At 47.1% G+C, this 20,438-nt stretch overlaps 1 protein-coding gene across 8 annotated transcripts in view; it reads right to left on the reverse strand.

Moving 5' to 3' along the window:
- The window catches only part of THOC5 (THO complex subunit 5), a 28,797-nt gene extending 8,551 nt beyond the window's left edge, over positions 1 to 20,246 (reverse strand). For 3 of the 8 annotated variants that reach the window (XR_011146208.1, XM_068990299.1, XM_068990305.1), the window contains exons 1-15: positions 20,203 to 20,246; positions 19,430 to 19,542; positions 18,458 to 18,589; positions 15,627 to 15,770; positions 14,619 to 14,735; positions 14,373 to 14,470; positions 11,485 to 11,631; positions 9,977 to 10,091; positions 7,472 to 7,604; positions 6,723 to 6,755; positions 5,384 to 5,461; positions 4,675 to 4,715; positions 4,374 to 4,473; positions 2,838 to 2,946; positions 448 to 549 (exon numbers count right to left, since the gene is read on the reverse strand). Coding sequence is in view for 7 of the 8 variants with exons in the window: in XM_068990299.1 (XP_068846400.1) it covers positions 448 to 549; positions 2,838 to 2,946; positions 4,374 to 4,473; positions 4,675 to 4,715; positions 5,384 to 5,461; positions 6,723 to 6,755; positions 7,472 to 7,604; positions 9,977 to 10,091; positions 11,485 to 11,631; positions 14,373 to 14,470; positions 14,619 to 14,735; positions 15,627 to 15,770; positions 18,458 to 18,553 (1,313 nt within the window). In the remaining variant the exon portion in view is untranslated. Of the gene's footprint in view, positions 1 to 447; positions 550 to 2,837; positions 2,947 to 4,373; positions 4,474 to 4,674; positions 4,716 to 5,383; positions 5,462 to 6,722; positions 6,756 to 7,471; positions 7,605 to 9,976; positions 10,092 to 11,484; positions 11,632 to 14,372; positions 14,471 to 14,618; positions 14,736 to 15,626; positions 15,771 to 18,457; positions 18,590 to 19,413; positions 19,543 to 20,202 lie in introns of all 8 variants that reach the window. The other 5 variants (XM_068990302.1, XM_068990300.1, XM_068990304.1 and 2 more) reach the window with 5 other exon arrangements.
- Positions 20,247 to 20,438: the final 192 nt, after the last annotated feature.

Below are 20,438 nucleotides of genomic sequence, written 5' to 3' on the forward strand. Positions count from 1 at the left end.
CACTCATGGCCGGGCCGCCAGCAAGGTCTCTCAAGTTCATCAGTTCCCTGCTGTGAATTTTCTCTCTCCTAGAGCCAATTTTCTCTTTTTCCCTGGCAGCCTTCAACTCATTAGCAAATCTCAATAAAAAGGCAGTGTACTTATCTTTTCATTAGTCCAGCAATTTATAAAGTATTTTCTAAATTTTAATCATCAAGAGAACTAAAATGTTAAACACACTCAGAGCTTTGACCCTTCCACCCTTCCCCATCCTTCTCCAGGGCCTCGTAAGCAAGAAAGGACAGGTGTCCCCTTCTCTGGATGGAGTACTCCCTCTCGCCCCACCATTTCTCCATCCCCCAACCCCACCCCCTGAAGGCCTCTGGTCCTAACAGGTCTCCTGCTTTGAGTCACCAGAGAAACTCTGAAGTGGACAGGCTGGAAGAGGAGGAAACGTTGCTGACTCACCCAACTTTATCAAATTGATACTGATTGGCTGGATTGGGAGTCTTCTTTCCATGATCCCCAGGGTACAAGCAGCTCAGGACTGAGTCAGGAGACAGCAAGTCACTGGAGGAGGGAAAAGACTGCAATGAGAACACTGGCCAAGCCCTTGGCTGGATGCAGACGTGGCCATCTGGGGGTGGTAACGCCCTCTCCCACTGATGAGAAAAGCCACCATTTACTGAATGCTTCTTGCAGTCTAGACCCTGTATATGCCTGAGGTCATCAGGTCCTCACAACCCTATGAAGTCGGGAGGATTAGCATTTCCATTCTATGGAGAAGAAACTCGAGGCTTTGAAAGATACAGCAAGCCCAAGCTGACACTGCTAGAAAAGCGCTGGAGCCAGGATTTACACTGTTCCATCAAAGACAGTAATACTCTTAATTGCAGTTTTTTTTGTTTGTTTCTGGTGCAGATCCCATCTCTGGTTGAGGAACTCCGGCCCCTGCCTTGAAAGCATGGAGTCTTAACCATTGGACCACCAAGGTAGTCCTTTAACCACCAATTTCCAAAGAAACCTATCCCTTCAAGAAGTATACAGTGACCAGAGCCTTTCCTCAAGGGAGCAAAACCCTGTGACACCAGAAATAGGAACACTCAGAACTTTCATAGGAGTAGAACAGATTTCTTCTACCCCAAAGAGACCCAGTGTGCAGCTCTGATGCTCTGCCTATCTCACACTTCACCTCATCTCATGCAGACACAGAAAGAGCTCCCCTTGAATATTCCCAGAAAAGATACATCACACAGACTGGAGACAAGGTGACCTAGTGCTGTAAGCAGAAAGACACGGTGATGCCAATGCCACCTCCTCACAACGGTTAAACATGTAATTGAGAGTGACGATCAGAGAAGAGACAGCACAGGCGCAGAATGGAGTAATCTGATCACAAAGGACAACAGGGCCCAATCTTTCCCTTCATCCGTGGGAGCTCCCCTTCACCTTCTAGGGGCAGCATCAGGAGAGACTCAGGCAGACGGCCGATCCTGCTGCCCTGAGCCCGGCAGGCCTCCGGGAACTCGGCCCAGGAGAGTGGCACTTTGTGGCTAAACGGCTCTGCACTGCTCTGTCCTGCCAGAGTTTCCGTGCATCACCCCCACCCCCAAGGGTCTCTGTCCCCTTCGCTGCTACAGAGAACTAGCTATAAAATCAGTAACTGTCACTCTTTTAGCCAATATTTAGTGGCTGATACTAATATTCTCAATCAACCAAAACAAAACAGTTAAACTGCACAAGAGTGGGACTTGAAATTGACAAAACCTGAGGGAATGGTCCAATTCTGACAAATTTCCACCCACAACATGTGGCTCAGGACAAGTGAATATGGTAAAAACAATGGACATTAAAGAGCAGGCGACTGCACGTGCAGAGGCTGGTGAGGAGAGGTCTTCAGGGTCCAGTGGTGCCAGCCTGCAGCCCCAGGGCTTAGCAGGTGGGCGTCTGAGAAGGGAGCAGGCAGAATGCTTACCCAAGGAGCTCCACAGGGGCCCTCTGGCTGAGCAGTGCGACTGGGTGGTCTGGAGAAGCCAGCCCCAGGCTCCCCCTGCTGGCGTGAGGTGGGAACAGGGACGACAGCACCCACAGTGCTCAGGATGGCCCAGCATCACTCTCAAGCACAGGGACAAGGATGCAGCCAGAAGTGGGCACGGACGTTACCCTCAGGGTGGACGGCAGCCACCCTCCGGCAGCCCTGGGAAGAGCCCTGTGCCTCCCAGGCTATCTACACCTGACGTGAGGACTCAGTGGGGCAGGGCTGGGTGGCGAGCCAGGCCAGGCGAGCCTCCTTCACCCCCAGGCCCTCTTGGTCCTCTTCCCTTCCTCCCACGACCAGCGGCCATGGTCAGGGCCTTTCTGGGGACGCTCCCCCTGTGGCTGCCTCTATGTGCCTCTGCTCACCCTTCTCAAAACCCACCCACCAGTCTTCTTCCCACTGCTGCTACCAGGTAAGGACAACCTGGGATTGAGCTGAGCTGCAGAGTAAAATCCCAGGCCCTTGGGACAGAAAAAGACAAGAGAAAGAGAGGCCTAAGTCTGTCAACCTGGTAAAGTGTGCCAAGTCTCACGTTCACACTCTTTCCACTGGTGTAAAAGCTGGAGCCCACCCACTCAGTTTACAACAGGCTGCAGTCGTTTCTGTCATCGGCTGAGTAGTAAGAAGACTGCACGGATTCCAGCCAGTGAGTGCTTTCTAAATATACCCTTAGTGCGCCAGGACTTCTGGCTGTGTGGACGCGACAGCAGACGCCAGTGCGGCTGTGAACCCCTCCGAGTCAGGTGAGAGAGGCTCCGGGAAGAGCACACAGGCAGGCACCCGCCACACCCCCGCCCACATGCCAGCCCCGCAGAGGCACCCTGCGCTGATGGGGGTGATCAGCTCCGTGGCGGTGGTCACTCTGGCTTTCACCGTCATGATGTTGAGGTTCATGAGGTAGTAGAAAGTCAGGTGCAGCACACTGTCATCTGGAGGCGAGGAGGAAAAGAGACATCCTTTATCAGCTGACATTGGAAGGGAGTCAACAGAATCATAGAAAAGCAACGACGTTTAAGATCTTTCACACAAAGACAACGGCAACTTAATACTGACTTTAAAAAAGTCTACAAATTCTTTACTACTCCTCCCTCCAAGAAGTGGAGCTTCATTTTCCTCCCTTGAGAGTGGACTGGACATAGAGACTCTGCTTCCAACTAAAACAACAAGGAAAAGAAGCGATCAAGTGATCACCAGGTCAGCAAGTGATCTGGGTTAACATCACTAGTACCAAGATGCAGTGATACCATGGATCCCTGGTAATACAGGACGGTGAACACTCTATCTGTGGTGTGCTTTCTCCAAAACCCACAACCTCAGTCTCATCAGAAAACATCAGACAAGGCCAAACTGAGAGTCTTTCTACATGATACATAAACCTCATCTTCCAAAGTGTCAAGGTCATAAAAAACAAGCAAAGACTTGAGGAGACTAAGGGGCACAATGACAAGATGCACATGAGATCCTGGATTGAATCTGAGAACAGGAAAAGGGCATTAGGGGAAAAACCAGGGGCATCTGAGTAAGTTCTATAGTTAATGGTATAGTACCAATGAAACTAACTCTGATTTTGAAAACTGCACTCCGGTGAAGTAATCATGTACAGATATGAGAGTTGGGCCATAAAGAAGGCTGAGCACTGAAGAACTGATGTTTTCAAACTGTGGTGCTGGAGAAGACTCGAGAGTCCCTTGGACAGCAAGGAGATCAAACCACTCAATCCTAAAGGAAATCAATCCTGAATATTCATTGGAAGGACTGATGCTAAAGCTGAAGCTCCAATACTCTGGCCATCTGATGTCAAGAACTGACTATTGCATAGACTATTTCTTGAAAATACACAGAAAACCAACACAGTGGCCGCCCTTGAAACTCAGACCTAGGCCCAGGGTCTGGGAGGCTGGGGTAAGAGGGAAGCTTATGTCTGACCATTAACTCTTATCACGCTGGGATGTTTTATCATGTGCTCCAGTATCCACATGAAGCCAGTTTCAAAACCCACATTCTCTGCAGAATACAAAGTTCTATTTGTATGTATTAAATTAAGCAAGTTGATTATGTTAGTCAAAAGCGGCATACTCTTGGCAACTTGCTCTGTGTACCTGACCTGTCAAATTCAGAAAGACGGTAGCTTCATCAAGTGTCCCTGATGTGTCTAATGGTTTTGCTATGTTTTTAGGGTTATGATTCAGGAAGGGAAAATAAAGTCAAACTCCATGAAGAACAATAAAGGAAAACAGAAATATGAAACCAGCATCTTTCCGTAGGCAACGGGGCATCGGCTTGCCAGACCCCAGGTGGCTGCAGCTGGCCGTACTCCTAGGTGTTATGAGATGCCCCGGACTATGGAGAGCCAGACCTTTGCACTTCAGGTCCAGCAGAACAGACAGCGGATGCCTCTTCAGCATCTCCTTGCGCTTGTCGTCTAGCTGAACTCCCAGTGTGGGTCGCCGGCGTTTCTGGACAAAGGAGGGAGCTGAGCAGGTTAAGCACGCGTCACAGGAATCCCCCCTTCCCTCTCCCTGCCACCCAGGGCTTCAGCACTGGGACCTGTGCCTCAGCTCTCAGGCTGCCAGGACCCCAGCCGCCCTCTCTTCCCCACCTCTCTTCTGCTTCCAGGGAGGATGGCACCTGGCAGCTAGCAGGCCCCATGCTCTCACCGTGGTCTGCTCCTCCTCGGCGTCCGAGTCGCTCTCATCGTCTGCAGTGACAGAGGGAAGGCAGCTGGGGAGGAGGGGACTCCCCCAATTCTCCCCAGAGCACCTCGGTCAGGGCGTGTTAAAGGGCTCAGGCTTTTGTCAATGAATTTCCTTAGAACAAACAATAAATCTGTTGTTTCTCACTTAGTACAGTACAGCGATGCAAGGAAAAGGATAACGACCTATAATCCCATCGCTCCTGAGTTCTTCCAGCGCTTTTTAATGCCATCCTAGGGACATCCTAAGGTCCTCCGCTGGTGGTGGAAGCAATAACAGTAACATGAAAAACAGCAGAGGCTCATACATCTGGGGATTACAAGCCATGTGCTGAGGGTGATGCTGAGGGATCTACATGCCCGACCTCCTTTAACCCAGATCACAATCCTAGATACACGAGCTATCACTATCTTGCTTTGACAGTTGAGTGAACTGAGGCTCCAAACGTTGAAGAGTTTCCCCAGCACCGTGAGCTAGTGAGAAGCAGGGCTGAAATCCAAAGTCAGGGCTTTTCCCTGTTTACCCCGAGCACTGAGACACTGAAGCCAAGCTCCCTGCCACTCAGAACCAGTACGGCTCATTTCCACAAGACCAGAGACGGCCCTGGGTGGGGACCTGGTGCCCCCGGAATCAGCAGAGGAGGACGTGGAAGAGGATCCTGAGCACCACTTACCCTGGGAGTCCTCGGGAGGCTTGAACAGAGCCTTGGCCTCATCCACGCTGCCTTCAATCGCCACAGACAACATCTTATCTGGGAGCAAGAAAGAACAGCCTGTGACAGCTGCTGAGGGAAGGAGCTCAGCCACACAGCAGGCCCACCCTGGGGCCGCACTGCCTGCACCTGTCACAGTTCCTTACTGACAGGGGCTGGAAGGCAAAAAGTCCTTTCTCCCGCTGCAGAGCAGCTAGGCAGGAAACCTAGGTCTTTTTTCCATCATTTACCGAAAACAAGGACTCCAAGTGCGGATTCCTGGCCAAGCATCACCTGAGACTAGGTGTGAATCCTCTCCTCAGGTTTACACCAAGGCACAGAAATCCAAGCCAATGGCCCAGAGCCACATGGCACAATTCTGCCAACCATCAGAAAAGCTCTCATCTGGACCCTGTAACTGTTCACGTCCTAGGAACGATGGCTCTCCCCTCAGTCATTCTTCTGTGCTACACCAAACACCCAGCACCTGCCTGTCACATTTAATTGGAAGAAGGACAGTGGGGAGGAAGATGGAACCTGCAGTCTACTCTTGGGCCTCAGTCTCTACCCAACCAACTCCCAAACCCACAACTGGGGAAGTTATGTCACTGCTCGGAGCCTCAGTTTCAGCATCTGTGAAATGGGGATTTGACAGATGGGAGCTGCCCAGCTGGCTGATAAGGACTGAAAGAGCTAACACCTATAACTTTAATTTTGAAATTACTGAAAAAAATTCACTTTGAATCCTCACAACAACCCTACAGGAGAAATACTATTACTCTAGCCATTTACAGATGAGAAAAGTAAGGCTCAGGGATGTTAGATACAATAGCCAAGTAGACAAACTAGGATTCAAGTCTATTCAACCTGAGCTTGGTCCGTCTACCACAGAGCTAAGCATCCTGATCCCTGCACCAGGCCTGACAGCTCACCGAGCGATGCCTGGACCTGCCTTTGCGGAACTCTGCGTCTGGTGCTGGGAGGTCAGAGAGGCTATAGCCCTTCTTGCTCCATTCAAAGGGGTGTACAGAGATGCAACATAGTCATGGGGGCCTAAAAGAGTTTGCCCAAGAGTGTAAAGAAGGATGACAGACTTCCCCCAAGGGGCAGGCCACTGACGTATTCCCAGGTGGCTGACCACTGCTTATCACTGACAACCCTGCAAGAACCACCATAGCTCATCCCAAAGAAACTGGCTGCCCCCACCAAACACAGGCAAATGCCAGACTGTTTTTTGACTGGTTTACTCCTGGAATTCCACAGTAAAATGGGAATGAAAACAGGCTGGATTTCAAACACAAAATAAAAGAAAATTACTCACCCTGTCTAGGGGGCTGGGAAGATTTCCTATGAGCTGATGATGAAAACAGGAGGGAGAACAGAGGGGAAGGAGAGGATCAAAGGGACCGGGAAGACACAAGAAGAGAGACAGTAATGTGTGGATGCCGCGGCTGGGAGGACAGGCATGCACTGATGCAGCGTGTCTGAGGTGGTGGGGTGGGGGAGGGGAGAAAAGTTTAGGTGCCAGGGGAAAGCTGCAGGAAGGCAAGAGGTAGGATCTCCAGAAACATCCCCAAATCCTACTGGAGTCACGGGCTGCCTTCAAGCTTAATAAGGACACCTCCTCTCCCCCGGTAATTCACTGTGATGACATGCGGCCTGTTCCAGGGCATGGCGGTGAAAGCCTGGGAGAGCTGGCTGGGACCTGTGTTCACCGAGCTTCTCCCTCAAGCGAGTGGAAGGCACCGATCCACCTGCCAAGCGTGCCTTGATGGGGGAAGCGCTTGGGAGCCTGGAGAGGCTGCCTGGGCACTGAACCCAACAGCCGACCAGCCGGGCTCATCAGAGATTCAAAGCCATCCATCCTGGAGTGCCCCTCAGGTTAGTCCAGCCTCAGACCAGCTGGTCAAAGCAGCCATGCTGGGCGGTGCAGAGGGGAGGCAGCATCTGTCACCTGAGGGCTTCTGGGCAGGGCCCGGGAGCTTTCCTCGGCAGGCGGTGCTTCCAGATGCCTCCCTGGCCTCGGCCGCTGCTCCCACAGCCCCTCTCCCCTGCCCGCCCCACACTCACCACAGGCCTGCCCGTACGCAGTGGCTTGGACAAAGAGCACATAGAGGGGAGGCGGCAAGTGTCTGGCTGTCTCGTACTGCTTGTGAGCCTGGTCGAAGGGCATGAACAGGTACTCCTGCACCGGGAGGGAAGCCTGCAAGCAACGGAAGAAGGGATTTTGTTTCTCTTTGGTAGGCAGTTCACACAGGAACCTTATCAAGTTGACAGCAATGACAAACAATAAGAAAATGAACTTTAAAAAAAGATACCAAAGGAGCTCAGCTCAGCGCTCTGTGATGACCGAGAGGGGTGGTGTAAGGCTCGGAGGGCTGCACTCTGAGAGGAACACTGAGAGACAGCCTCTAGCGGACTAACAAATTTTATTACCCAGCTTCGCTGGTAGCTCAGAGGTTAAAGCGTCTGCCTGCAATGTGGGAGACCCGGGTTCGGTCCCTGGGGTGGGAAGATTCCCCTGGAGAAGGAAATGGCAACCCACTCCAGTATTCTTGCCTGGAGAATCCCATGGACAGAGGAGCCTGGTGGGCTACAGTCCACGGGGTCACCAAGAGTCGGACACAACTGAGCAACTTCACTCACTTCACTCCGCAGATACATGGTCTCAGGGAGCAGAGCATAAAGCAGACTTGCACGTAGGCTTTCTCGATAAAACAGCAAAGCATTTAAGCATAAAATACAGTTCCCACCGCCCAAGCCATAACATAGCTTTGGCAAAACTCTAAAGGGAGTCTTATCATGAAACAACAGTCCTTGCTCCCACAAACAGGTGGTCGGAAGGAAGCCTCCGAACGCCTCAAGGCCGGGCGTACGACCCTTCGTCATCGGTTCCCAGTCTTGGGCACTCGGTGAACACTCATAACCTTTGTTATGCTTGTCCTAGCTTCCAACCTTCGTCATGAGTGGAGCAAATACATTTTCAGTATTTGCTTAAAGCCTTCCAGCTCCTCCACAGGGTGGAATGGGGGGATGGGTGGGAGGGAGACTCGTGAGGGAGGGGATATATGTATATGTATAGCCGATTCACATTGTACAGCAGAAACTGACACAATATCTTAAAACAATTATATTCCAATTTTTTTTAAAAGAAAAAAAAAGATACCATTTCCCCTAATTCCAGGAAAACATGAAGTACCTAAATGTCAAGTGTGTAAACTTCTACACAAACACCTGACGAATGAAAGTTCTAAATGAATGGAGCTATACGCCATGTGTACACAGTGGCAGTCACTGTCTCCTCAGACTGTGAGGGGAATAAAGTAATTTCTGGAAAACTGGCAATGTTCTTCTCAATTCTGAGTGTTGATTACACAGAACGTTCACAAATGTGCACACGGTGAAAATTTATTGACCTGCATGTACATTTACAAGCTGTATGGTTTTATGTAAAATTAATTTTTTTAAGTAATATGAGTACTTCTTTTTTGAAAGGTTGTATTCAAGTTTATAAGGCAAAAGTTCCCAGTTCCTAGCCACCAAAGGTAACCATTAATGGTCTGGTGTGAAAACACACTTTTCTAAGCACACAGATGACTTAGCACACTACGCATCCATTCAATACTCTGTAAATGAAGGCGTGTGTACACATGAGGTTATCCTCCATGTTCTACAACTTGCATTTTTTTGTTTCATAATTTAACAGATCTTTATGTCTAGTTACTCTGTCAGTAATAGGCTCTTCCACACTGCCATCACAACTGTTAGGACTGAACCGTACAAGAATTTATTTACCCTACACCCTACTTAGGAACATTTGGAGTGCTTCCAGTTAACAGGAAAAATTTAAGTACAACCAAAACTTTAAGTTTCTGACTTTTCTCCTATGTAAGTATCTGTTAATTCTATACCTAGAGTTGAAGAGAGGAAACACAGATCTTGCCAAATCCTACAAAAGTGTATTTTTAATTTCTCTAGGGTCCTTTTACAAAGTTCCTCCATATTAGCCGTATACACTGCTTTATAAAACTATAAAGATTTAAATCAAATCTGACTTCACAAACAAAAATAAGGTCACCCACAAAGAAAGACATTGCACTTTACAGGTAAAAAGTGGGGACTTTCCCTCCCAAGGTACCTGATGGCTTTCAATACTAGTGAAGTTCTTTTCAGAGTAAGAGCTCTACCAAGCAGTTGGCCCCTGAGGTGCAATCAGGGGCCCTAGCACCCACAAGCATAGGTCCTCACAGACTGCAGGCTGGTGGAGGTCATGCAACAGTAAACTCTGCTTACAGTCTGTGACAGTGTTTTACCTGGAAGAGGCGCTGGGTGAAAACACCCAGGTAAATGTGTATATGCGTTCCTGACCCCATCCTGCCTGCACTTCCTCCACAAAGGACACAACCTTACTAGGCCAGCTGTGCGCCTGCAGACGGGGCCATCCTTGCACTGTGCTCTAGGCTCACAGACCCAACAAAACCCACAGGGCAATGTGGCTGCTGGTGGCCCGAGGTCACTGGGTGGTGAAGGCCAAGTAAAAGCCAAGGAGGTGGCAGGCTGTGGGGAGACTCTCACCTGCATGATGCTGTTGAGACGAGGCTGGAGGCTGCTCAGGTACTCCTTCTTCACCTCAATCTCCTTGAGGATCTTCTCCTTGTTGGACAGGCACTCTCGGTACTTCTCCGCCAGCCTGTTGAGGGAGGACAGGGCACTGTCCTGGGATGCTCCCCAGGGACACACCAACACACCTGTTCACCGCCAGACTCTACCTAATGACCACAGTCACGATGAACTGCTAATGTTTACCTAGCATTTACTACGTGCCAGGCACTTTGGAGACCTTTTTATAAACATTATGGCATTTAATCCTTTATAAAATCGCTGGAAGATGGGGACCTTCCTAATCCCTGAAGGAGGAAACCAAGGCTCAGGCAGGTGGGTAACTTGTCCAAGGTCGTCCAGCTAAGAGCAAGCACAGAGCTGGGCTCTGAATTCAGGCCTGTCTGCTCCGGAGGCCATGCTCATAACCACTAGGGAATACTCCCATGTCACCTCCTGCTCCATTTTTTGCCTCAGAGGCTAGACCCAAAACTTTCACAAACATACGGACCCAGCAACTACAGAACCTGAATGAGGCCCACAGACTGGCCTGAGTGGGGATGGATTCCAGGTCAGACCCACAGGAATGGAACTCTCGTGGCTTAGCCAAGGGCAGGCTACGTACTCGAAAAGGGTGTGATGGGCCTGTCCCATGTGCTAAAAAGCTGAAACCAATTCCCTAAGATCCAGACTCTGTATTTAATAAATTCATAATGTAGACCAAAGGCACAAAATATACTCAACAACAGAAAAATGCAAGGGATTAAAAATACCACCTTTTCTGACAGAAAACAAAGCAAATGTGCCACCCAAAAGCACTAGAATTCCTGTACACATGGAAAAAGTCACCGTGGTGGAAGGGATACAACCATAAAATGTCTAGGGTGAAAAATGTATATACATACCATATCCTAAGAAAAATCTTGATTAAATTACAAAGTATAGACATTCTATTTATACTTAATAAAGAAAAGCTCTTTATTAGTACAAAAAGTTTTATATGTAAAGGGGTGCCTCAATGCATTATTTACAATAGCAAAAAAATGCAAACAACTTAAAAGTCCAATCCACTATGGAAACAATTATGTGACAATTTACAATGGAATGCTGTATAGCCTTCTGAAATGACGTTTGCAAAGCTTTGCAATACCATATGAATATGCTTATGGGTGGGAGAAAAGGCAAAAAAAAATAAATTTATAGTACAAAAGGTATTTAAGTCTTAGGCATTAAAAGTTTCAAGGAAAGGTTACCTCAACTTTCTTGTAACAGCCTTAAGCAACTCCAACCCCACTTATGGTACAGCTGGTCAAGTGTGAAATGCGAAGTGTGACTTAATAAAAAAACGCGATCTGGTCTTAGAGGCCATTCTACTGGTCCCACTGTGCTTTGCTATTGACCCTGGGACAGGACAAAGCACTGGCCCTGGTGAATACACGTTCGTGTCTGTACAGGTGAATAGGTCAGGAAGGAGGAAACGCTACCTTTTCCGCTGCTCCAGCTCCCAGTCCAGACGTGCAAGGGTTTGCTGGTGAGGGTCTCCCATGGTGACTTCTGCCTTGCTGATATCTGGAGGAGCCTCCTTATAAAACTCCTCTAAGCTAACCAGATCAATTTCTTCGTGCTTTGACCTGTAGTCAAAAACTCAATGTCAAGCTGCTGTTCTCAGAAACACTGGCTCAAGCGGGCCCCCAGTTCCCCCCAGGTATGTGTACTCTGGCCTGGTCTGTAGCCACTCAGGAGCCTGGAATCCAGGCTTCTCAGCAAATGTTCATTAGTAGGTATTTCAGTGTGAAGAGAGGTAGTTGGTGACATGCCATAGGATCCTTACCCACGGTGCCCAAGCTTTATACCCGTGATTTAACTAAAGACCTAGAAAACAGGTTTATGAAACACAGACCTCTCCAAGCTCTGCAAGAGAGCTAAGAGATTAAATAATCAAATAAAAACATCATGGTTGGGCTTCCCTGGTGGCTCAGCGGTAAAGAATCCGCCTGGCAATGTAGGAGACATGGGCGCAATCCCTGATTTGGGAAGATCCCACACGCTGTGGGGCAACTAAGCCCATGTTCTCTAGAGCCAGCGAGCTAGATTTACTGAGCCTGGGCACCCCAGAACCCATGCTCAGCAATAACAGAAGCCACCACAATGAGAAGCCCGCCTACTGCAATTACAGAGTAGCCCCTACCTGCTGCAACCAGAGAAAAGCCTGCGCAGCAACAAAGACCCAGCACAATCACAATTACACAAATAAGAAGAAAATTACTTATCAAACAATGTATTCATGGTCATAAGGAAAATGAATTAAAAAAAAAAAACAACCCATCATGGCCTAAGCCTAGAATGTCAGGCTCAAACCAAGAAATGCAATTTAGCAGGAATAAACATAAAAGTCTACATTTAAGTTTAAATTATTAACTATCTAAGCTTAACATGAGGAAGATTCAACATGGTAGAACTGATATGGAAAGATCTAGGGGCTTTAACTATTATTACATGTATGGGGCACATGTGTATTAAAAAAAACCCAATCCTTTTTGCTACATGAACACAGTAGTGCTCAGGTTGTATAGCAGTAATAACAGGAGCTGCCACGTATTACATACCCACTGTATACCATCCTTCAGTTCAGTTCAACTGCTCAGTTGTGTCCAACTCTTTGCGACCCCATGGACTGCAGCACGCCAGGCTTCCCTGTCCATCACCAACTCCCGGAGCTTGTTCAAACTCATGTCCATTGAGTCAGTGATGCCATCCAACTATCTCATCCTCTGTCATCCCCTTCTCTTCCTGCCTTCAACCTTTCCCAGCATCAGTATTTTTCCCAAGGAGTTAGTTCTTCGCATCAGGTGGCCAAAGTATTGAAATTTCAGCTTCAGCATCCTTCCAATGAATATTCAGGACTGATTTCCTTTAAGATGTACTGGTTTGATCTCCTTGCAGTTCCAGGGACTCTCAAGACTTTTCTCCAACACTATAGTTCAAAGACATCAATTCTTCAGCGCTCAGGTTTCTTTATAGTCCAACTCTCACATCCATGCACGACTACTGGAAATACCATCCTTATCTTACTTAATCCTTACAGTAACTGAGACAGGGATCGTTACTTCCACTTTTCAAATGAAACGGAGGCTGCCATCAGGAAGCAGCTTGCCTAAGGCCACACGACCAAGGAGTGGCGGAGCTGGGGGCTGAAGCCATGCTGCCCAGGGTCCCTGGCCCTTCCACACGGCCACTGCTCCGCCACAAGACTACATTTGGCTGCGTTCTGCATTTGTTGGCTTTCATCTGAACAACAGTAACAGGTGGTGCATCATACCCTTGGTGTTGTTATACCTTTCTTATTTTGAAATAGTAGTATTTTTAAAACTTCTTGTGAATCTTAAACTAAGAGTTTATTTTCTCCATGTACCCTTCTCCTAGGTTCCCTCATGATAATAACTTATCTAAGGATGATAGTCAAAACCAGGAAACTGACAACTTTACAACACTGTTTACCTGATGTGGATTTTACTTCTGTATTTCAGCATAATTATGTGAGGAATTTGTGGAGCAGAGAAAGATGCCTCTCAAAAATCAGCACACACCAGACCCAATGTCTAACGTGAAATGGCTGGATGACATTACTGACTCAATGGACATGAGTCTGAGCAAACAGGGAAGCCTGGTGTGCTGCAGTCCACAGGTTTGCAGAGAATCAGACACAACTTAGCGACTGAACAACAACAACGTCTAACGTGGTCTCCTTCATCTCAAGTTTATTACAAATAAAACCTGACTCCTTTCAGTTTACACAAATCGGTCTGATCAAGCATGAACATGCTCCCCTCTCTTATACTGTCTATTCCTCCCTCTTTCTGATCCTTCACCTTGGACTTGCCAAGAGGCATCACAGTTTAAGAAGGATACTGACAAACTGTGGTTTGTTCACCTAGAGGCAGCTAGGCAACAAGGGGTTCAGGTTCCAAAGAATGAAATCCATTTGCAAAAATGAACTGCTGGAACTTCAAAGGGAAAAACTGGGCCAAAAGGTTAAAAAGATGTAACTGGAAGTGAGCTGCTCACATACAGGTGCTCAGGAATCAAACTGATAATGCGAAGACTCTCCCTGCTGGGGAGACAACTGCTTTTCGTCAGGGTCAGAGCTAAAAACTCCGAAGGGTCAGACAGGCTTCTGGGGTTCTTTGTGCAGCCTGGAACTGCTGCTTCCGATTTTCCCATTCAAAAGTGATTTATTCATCCTTTCCCCAGATCCTGCAGTCTCCAAGCGCATCTGAATCCTTTTTAAAGAAACTGGTTCACACTGAGCTACGGAGGGAAAGGCAGTTTACCAGCAGATCGCCGTGCCAAAGCCCTGTGCTCTAAAACTCACTTAAACTCCAGACACTTGGTGATCTCCTTCTGCAGGTGCATCACCTCATACAACAGGTTCTGGAGCTGCAGGTGATAGGCGTCCACTTTCTGCTTGGCCTGCAAGGAAGACAAGGTCAGAGGGGAGTGGGACAAGGCAAGGTGGGGCAGGGCAAAGCACAGCCGGCCGCAAACTCAGATAAAGGGAAAGGGGATTAGGGAGGGGGTGAGAGGGAGGAAGAGCAGAGTTAAGTCTCTCAGCTCCTACCTCATGGGTCTGATCTCTTCCTTTCTTCAACCTGATGTGGGCTAATCGATTAAGCTTCTTTAGAGTCATGAAATGCACACAGCTTTGGATTCTCCGATCTTCTATCTCAACTGCCTGCTGGCCGAGAAAACTGATAAAGACCTTGACAAATGGAGCTGGCTCAGCTTCCTTCAGCCCCTCACTGCTGACCCAACCTCATCTAGGGTTAAGACCAGACAGGAGCTCAGAACCATGAGAAGTGTCGGGGGAAATGGAAGAATGACTGTATAAGGGAAATGCTTACAGTTCCCAGGCCAAAAAAAAAAAAATTCTGCTTGGACCAAAGTAACAGGAATCAAAGATGGAGCAAATGCAGGCAACGCACAAACCAAAGCTGTCTCTATATAACATGCACAGAGATCCAAACAGTGCCACTGCACGCCGTATAACTTGACTACAGAATTAATTTGAGCAAAAATAGTAGAACTATAGCTGTAAAACTTGACTACAGTCAAACAGATAGGCTGTAATAATCTTAACAATATTGGCCAGGATAAGCACAAATAAGTGAGATTCCTGAAAAAATATGGATTGTTTTGAATTTCTTACCCATAGAGTTTTCAGTCACACTGTTTTGTTTCTCTGGCCTGAAACCTGTTTTTTTTTTTTAATTTAATATTAACAGTTTTTGGTCTCTATAACTTACTTGTATATATCGGTCTTATATCTGCAAGGGTGACTGATGGTATTATTCATTTTCTCCACACCTAGCAAAATGCCCAGCACTTAATAAATACCATTTCAATGGATTATCAAATTACAGTTATGGAAAAAAAATGATTAATCCTATACTTTCATGACTGTTGTTGGTGACCGTGCAGTGATGTTACAATAAACAGGCAGATCTCTAGAGCCCTCAGGGTCTAATCCCTTGATGGCAGGACACAAGACCAAAATCAGGACGGGCTGTGACAGGTGCAAACCAGATCCATCCACGCAGACCCACGTCCGCCCACAGCCGCTCCTTACCGCGTCCTTGCCGCCCCTGCTCTTCAGGTCCTGAATCTCGGCCATGAGCCTCTGCAGCTCCTGGCACGTGTACTTGTACAGCTCATAGTCTCTGCCAGGGTCCCGCAGGTCCACCTCAGCCTCCTCACTGTAGTATTTACCTTCCTGTGGAGGCAAGGATCAGGCCTTGTGGTGTGGGGAGTAAAAGTCTCTCCAGTGGAACAAGGGACACTTAGCTGAGATCAGTGATTATGAAGCCCCCCCAAATCAGGTCTCTAAAGAATCTGGTCCTCAAATCAAATGCTTTTCTTTCTTCTTTTCCTCTTTCTGACTGTAAAGCAATGCATGCTTGGTGTTGAGAGATTGAGAACACAGTGAAGAGTATCAAAACCAAAATGAATAATTGCCTATAATCTCACCTCCCAGCCTGAAATAACTCATTGTTAATACTGTGGATAAATGCATCAAAATAAAATATAATGGGATCATACTGTTCATGCTATTTAGTGCAATTTCCCATCACAATAAATTCAGATCTCCATTAAAATGGCTACACATAGATGAACCAGAACTCATTTAGCCAAATTCCTTCTGATGGGTGTTTGGATGGTTGAATCAAGCTTTAGCAGAAACTAAAATATCCTAATTGGTCTCCCAGCCTTTGGAATAAACAAACACCTCTCTTTCAACAGTTAAAAATATTGCATCTGTGTGTCTGAAAGTTGCTGAGAGTAGATCTTAAAAGTTCTCATCACAAGAAAAAAAAAATTTATAACTATGTAACATGATGGATATTAACTAGACATTTTGGTGATCATTTCACAAAATATACAAATATCATTATGTTGTACACTTGAAATTGATGTTATATGTCAATTATAGTGAGTAAAGTCGCTCAGTCGTGTCCGACTCTTTGCGACCCCGTGGACTGTAGCCTACCAGCCTCCTCCATCCATGGGATTCTCCAGGCAAGAATACTGGAGTGGGTTGCCATTTCCTTCTCCAGGGGATCTTTCCGATCCAGGGAAGATCAATTATACTTCAATTTAATTATTAAAAAAAGAACAGTGAATCAGAATCAATGTCTCCCAAAGGATAAAGTTCTTAATTAATTTTAATTTCCTAAATCTAAAGAAAGCATCATCTTCTATTTGAACTGAAGCTGGTATGTTTTACTCTAGTTTAAAAAAATAACCCACAATCAATCGATATAGTTAAGTCACACAACCTATGGACTGGGAGAAAATATTTGCAAACAGTGCACTCAACGAAGGCTTAGTTTACAAAATATATATTGGCTCATACAACTCAGTAACAACAACAAAAGACCCAATCAAAAAATGGGCAGAAGACTTGCACAGATATTTCTCCAAAGAAGACATACAGATGGTCAATAGGCATGTGAAAAGATGCTCAACACTGCTAATTATTAGAGAAATGCATATGAAAACTACGGTGAAGTATGACCTCACACGGGTTGTAACAGACATCCTTAAAAGGTCTACAAGTAAGAAATGCCAGAGTATGGAAAAAAGGGACTCCTCCTGTACTGTTGATGGAATGTAATCTAGTGCAGCCACTATGGAAAACAGTATGAAGGGTCCTCAAAACACTAAAAACAGGGTTGTCATACGATCTAGCAACCCTACTTCTGGGCATGTATCGGGACAAAACTCTTAACTAGAAAAGATACATGCACTTCAGTGTTCACAGCAGCACTATTTACTATGTCAAGACATGGAGGCAACCTAAGAGTCCATCAACAGATGAACGGATAAAGAAGATGTGGTGTGTGTTTATACACACACACACACACACATATACATACACATATACACTGGCTTCCCTGGTGTCTAAGACAGTAAAGAATCTCCCTGCAATTCAGGAGACCTCGGAAGATATGGAGAAGGAATGGCTACCCACTCCAGTATTTCTGCCTGGAGAATCCCATGGACAGAGGAGCCTGGTGGAATATAATCTATGGTTGCAAAGAGTTGGCCATGACTAAGCGAGCACGCATGCACACATATACACACATATATATACTCACACACAATGGAACAGTACCTAACTTAAGAAAGAATGTAGATCGGCAGCAATCAGGATGGACCTAGAGATTGTCATGCCCAATGAAGTAGGTCAGAAAAAGACAAATACCATATGATATCACTTACGTATGGAATCTAAACTACAACACAAAAGAACTTACAATTCACAGACACAGAGAACAGATTTGTGTTGCCACAGCGAAAGATGGATTGGGATTAGCAGATACAAACTATTATACACAGAATGGATAAAATAACAAGGTGCTACTGTATAGCACAGGAAACTATATTTAACATCCTGTAATAAACCATAATGGAAAAGAAAAAATTAGTTAAGTCATAAATCAGCTTGACAGACTCAAGGATAGAGAAACAGCAAAAGAAGAACCTTGCTGACCACGAGAGCACTCAGGCCATAAAAGAGGTTCTTTGGGGACACGGTTCTGGTACCATCTCAGAAGCAGACGAGGACTGCACATCTCCAAAGACTTAGGGGCACGGTGCGGATGGACTGTCTTCATCTGACCATCAAGAAAGCTGGAGACGCACTGTATACTAGAATATTCGTTTTCTGTCCAACCACTAATCATGTCTAATATAGGCTTGTTGGTTCTTGGGATACTGCAGCCAAATCTGACATGGATACTTAAGTCTTGAAGAGCCAAGGGAATTCCAGGAACATGGTCAAGCAGAGGCCACCTGGGAGGTTGTGCCCATGACCCTCAGCTGCTGCAAACCCACAGCCAGGTGCATGGCCCCAAGTTTCAAATTTCTCAGCAGCACAGCAGCCCCAGCTGATCTTACCTGCTCAGTGTCAGAACGAGTACGCTTCCCTTCAGCTGGAGCTCCATCACTTCGGATCACCTTGGGCTTTCGTTTTTTGCTTGATTCTGATGACATGGTTGTTTGGTAAAGTCAGGAGAGAATAGCAGAGACCTGTTAAGAGAAAGCTTTCAAGATTTTCTGGAGTTGTAATCGGAGATTTTCCTGGAGTCAGAATACTGAAGTCTGTCTAGCAGTTCTGGCCGCTTATACTCTCGGTAAATCAAGAAAAGTCATCAACTCTCCAAAGCTCTGTAAAAAGGGGAATCATCCCTCAATCTGTTCAAAATGAACTCGTCTTCCTCATCTCCACTGACCAAACTCCTCAGCCAGGCACATAAGCCTATTTCCAGTACTACTGACTGATCATTGTGTTCTGGACCTTCAGCTAAGCACTTTAAGGGTATGTTCTCATTTGGTTCTTAAAACAAGGATTCTCTCAGATACGAACAAGCATCTAACTTACAGGTGAGAACCCTGAGGGTCAGGAAGGTGAATGACTTGCCCAAGATCACACAGCTAGTCTGCTAAAGCTTGGATCCACCCCATGCCACAGCAGTGCTCTTGATCCATTATTGTGTCTTGTTGTCTTCCTACCAGGTCATCTGGTGATGCCCTCAACTCCCTGGTTGGCCCGAAAATTTAAAAGAACAGAACGAACATTTCACGGGGCTCTAGCATCACAAAGCATCCTCACTCTGCTACCTCTACTGACTGTCACCAGGGACCCCTGAGGTGGGAAGCCCTATCCTCCCAATCCCAGTAAATCTGTCACCAACACTTAACGAGGGAGCCAAGATCTCCCGAGAGTCCAGTCACAGAAGCCATAAGTTGGAGTCTCAACTCCTCTATCTCAGGACTATGAGTTCTGGGACAAGTCACTTCCTTTTTCTCTGCGTCTGTTTCCTCATAGATCAAATGAGAACAGCAGTCCCTACCTCCAGCAGTCCCTACCTCCAGGGTGGTGGTGGACATTAAAGCTGGAGGCGTTGCACTGGGGAAGGCAATGAAGATGATCTGGGAGCTGGGCTTCAGATGGTGCCCGAGTGGTTAATAATGTTGAATACCTATGGAGAAAGTTAATTCCTGTCAGTTCTCTTTAGAAACTTCTAACTGCCTCACGGAGAACGTCTCATTTCTTTGGTTGGCCTTTAACATCTACAAATGCCAACGTCCCTTTGTTAAGGAAAGGACTCTATCTCAGATCCTTAGACACCTGAAACCCAGTCACAGTCACTAATTTTTCATGTTCAATACATTACTTTTTTTATCATTACATCCTGCATAGGACAGTGAAAGAAGTGTTCTATTTGTGGTAGAGATTAAAATTTTTCTTTCAAAGTAAATTTAAATTAAAAAAATGACTCAGTTAAAAATTAATAAGTTAATTTTCCACAGAGAAGGGGCCCAAAAGGCGTTAAGTGTGGGAAATTCTGACTTCGACAGCACAGTCAAGAGTGCCTGGCACAGACACGCGCATAAGACAAGTGAGCTGCGGGCACCACCACCTTCAGGGTCGTTTTCTAGAGGCTGCACTGTGGGGCCTGAGGATGCTGCGGCCGACATTCTCCACAGGAGGAAACTGAGGCCGCGGCGCCGAGCGGCCCGGGTCCCTTGGGAATGACGGCGGAGCACCAGGGTTAGACCCGAGCCCGGGCACGTCCTCGCGCGGCCCACTCCCCAGTTCCAGCGCGCCCGGCCCCACCCCGCCCCGGCCCCCTCCTCACCACACGGCGCCCCGACGCGTCCCGGAGAGCGTGCCACTTCCGGCGTCGGGGACTCTGTGGCTTGCGCACCATAGAGAAGCAGAAGGAAGGAGCGTCCGACCGGAAGTCTTCTGTGGAGGCCGGAAGCGGAGCGCGAAGGATCCCTACGCCGCCGGCGGGCGGTGCAGACGGCTGCTGGGCTGTAAGGGGACAAGGTGGTGGCGGCAACTGGGTTGTCTGGGCGGGTCCCAGCCGGC

Source organism: Capricornis sumatraensis, chromosome 17 (assembly GCF_032405125.1).
Source record: "Capricornis sumatraensis isolate serow.1 chromosome 17, serow.2, whole genome shotgun sequence".
Taxonomy (NCBI): domain Eukaryota; kingdom Metazoa; phylum Chordata; class Mammalia; order Artiodactyla; family Bovidae; genus Capricornis; species Capricornis sumatraensis.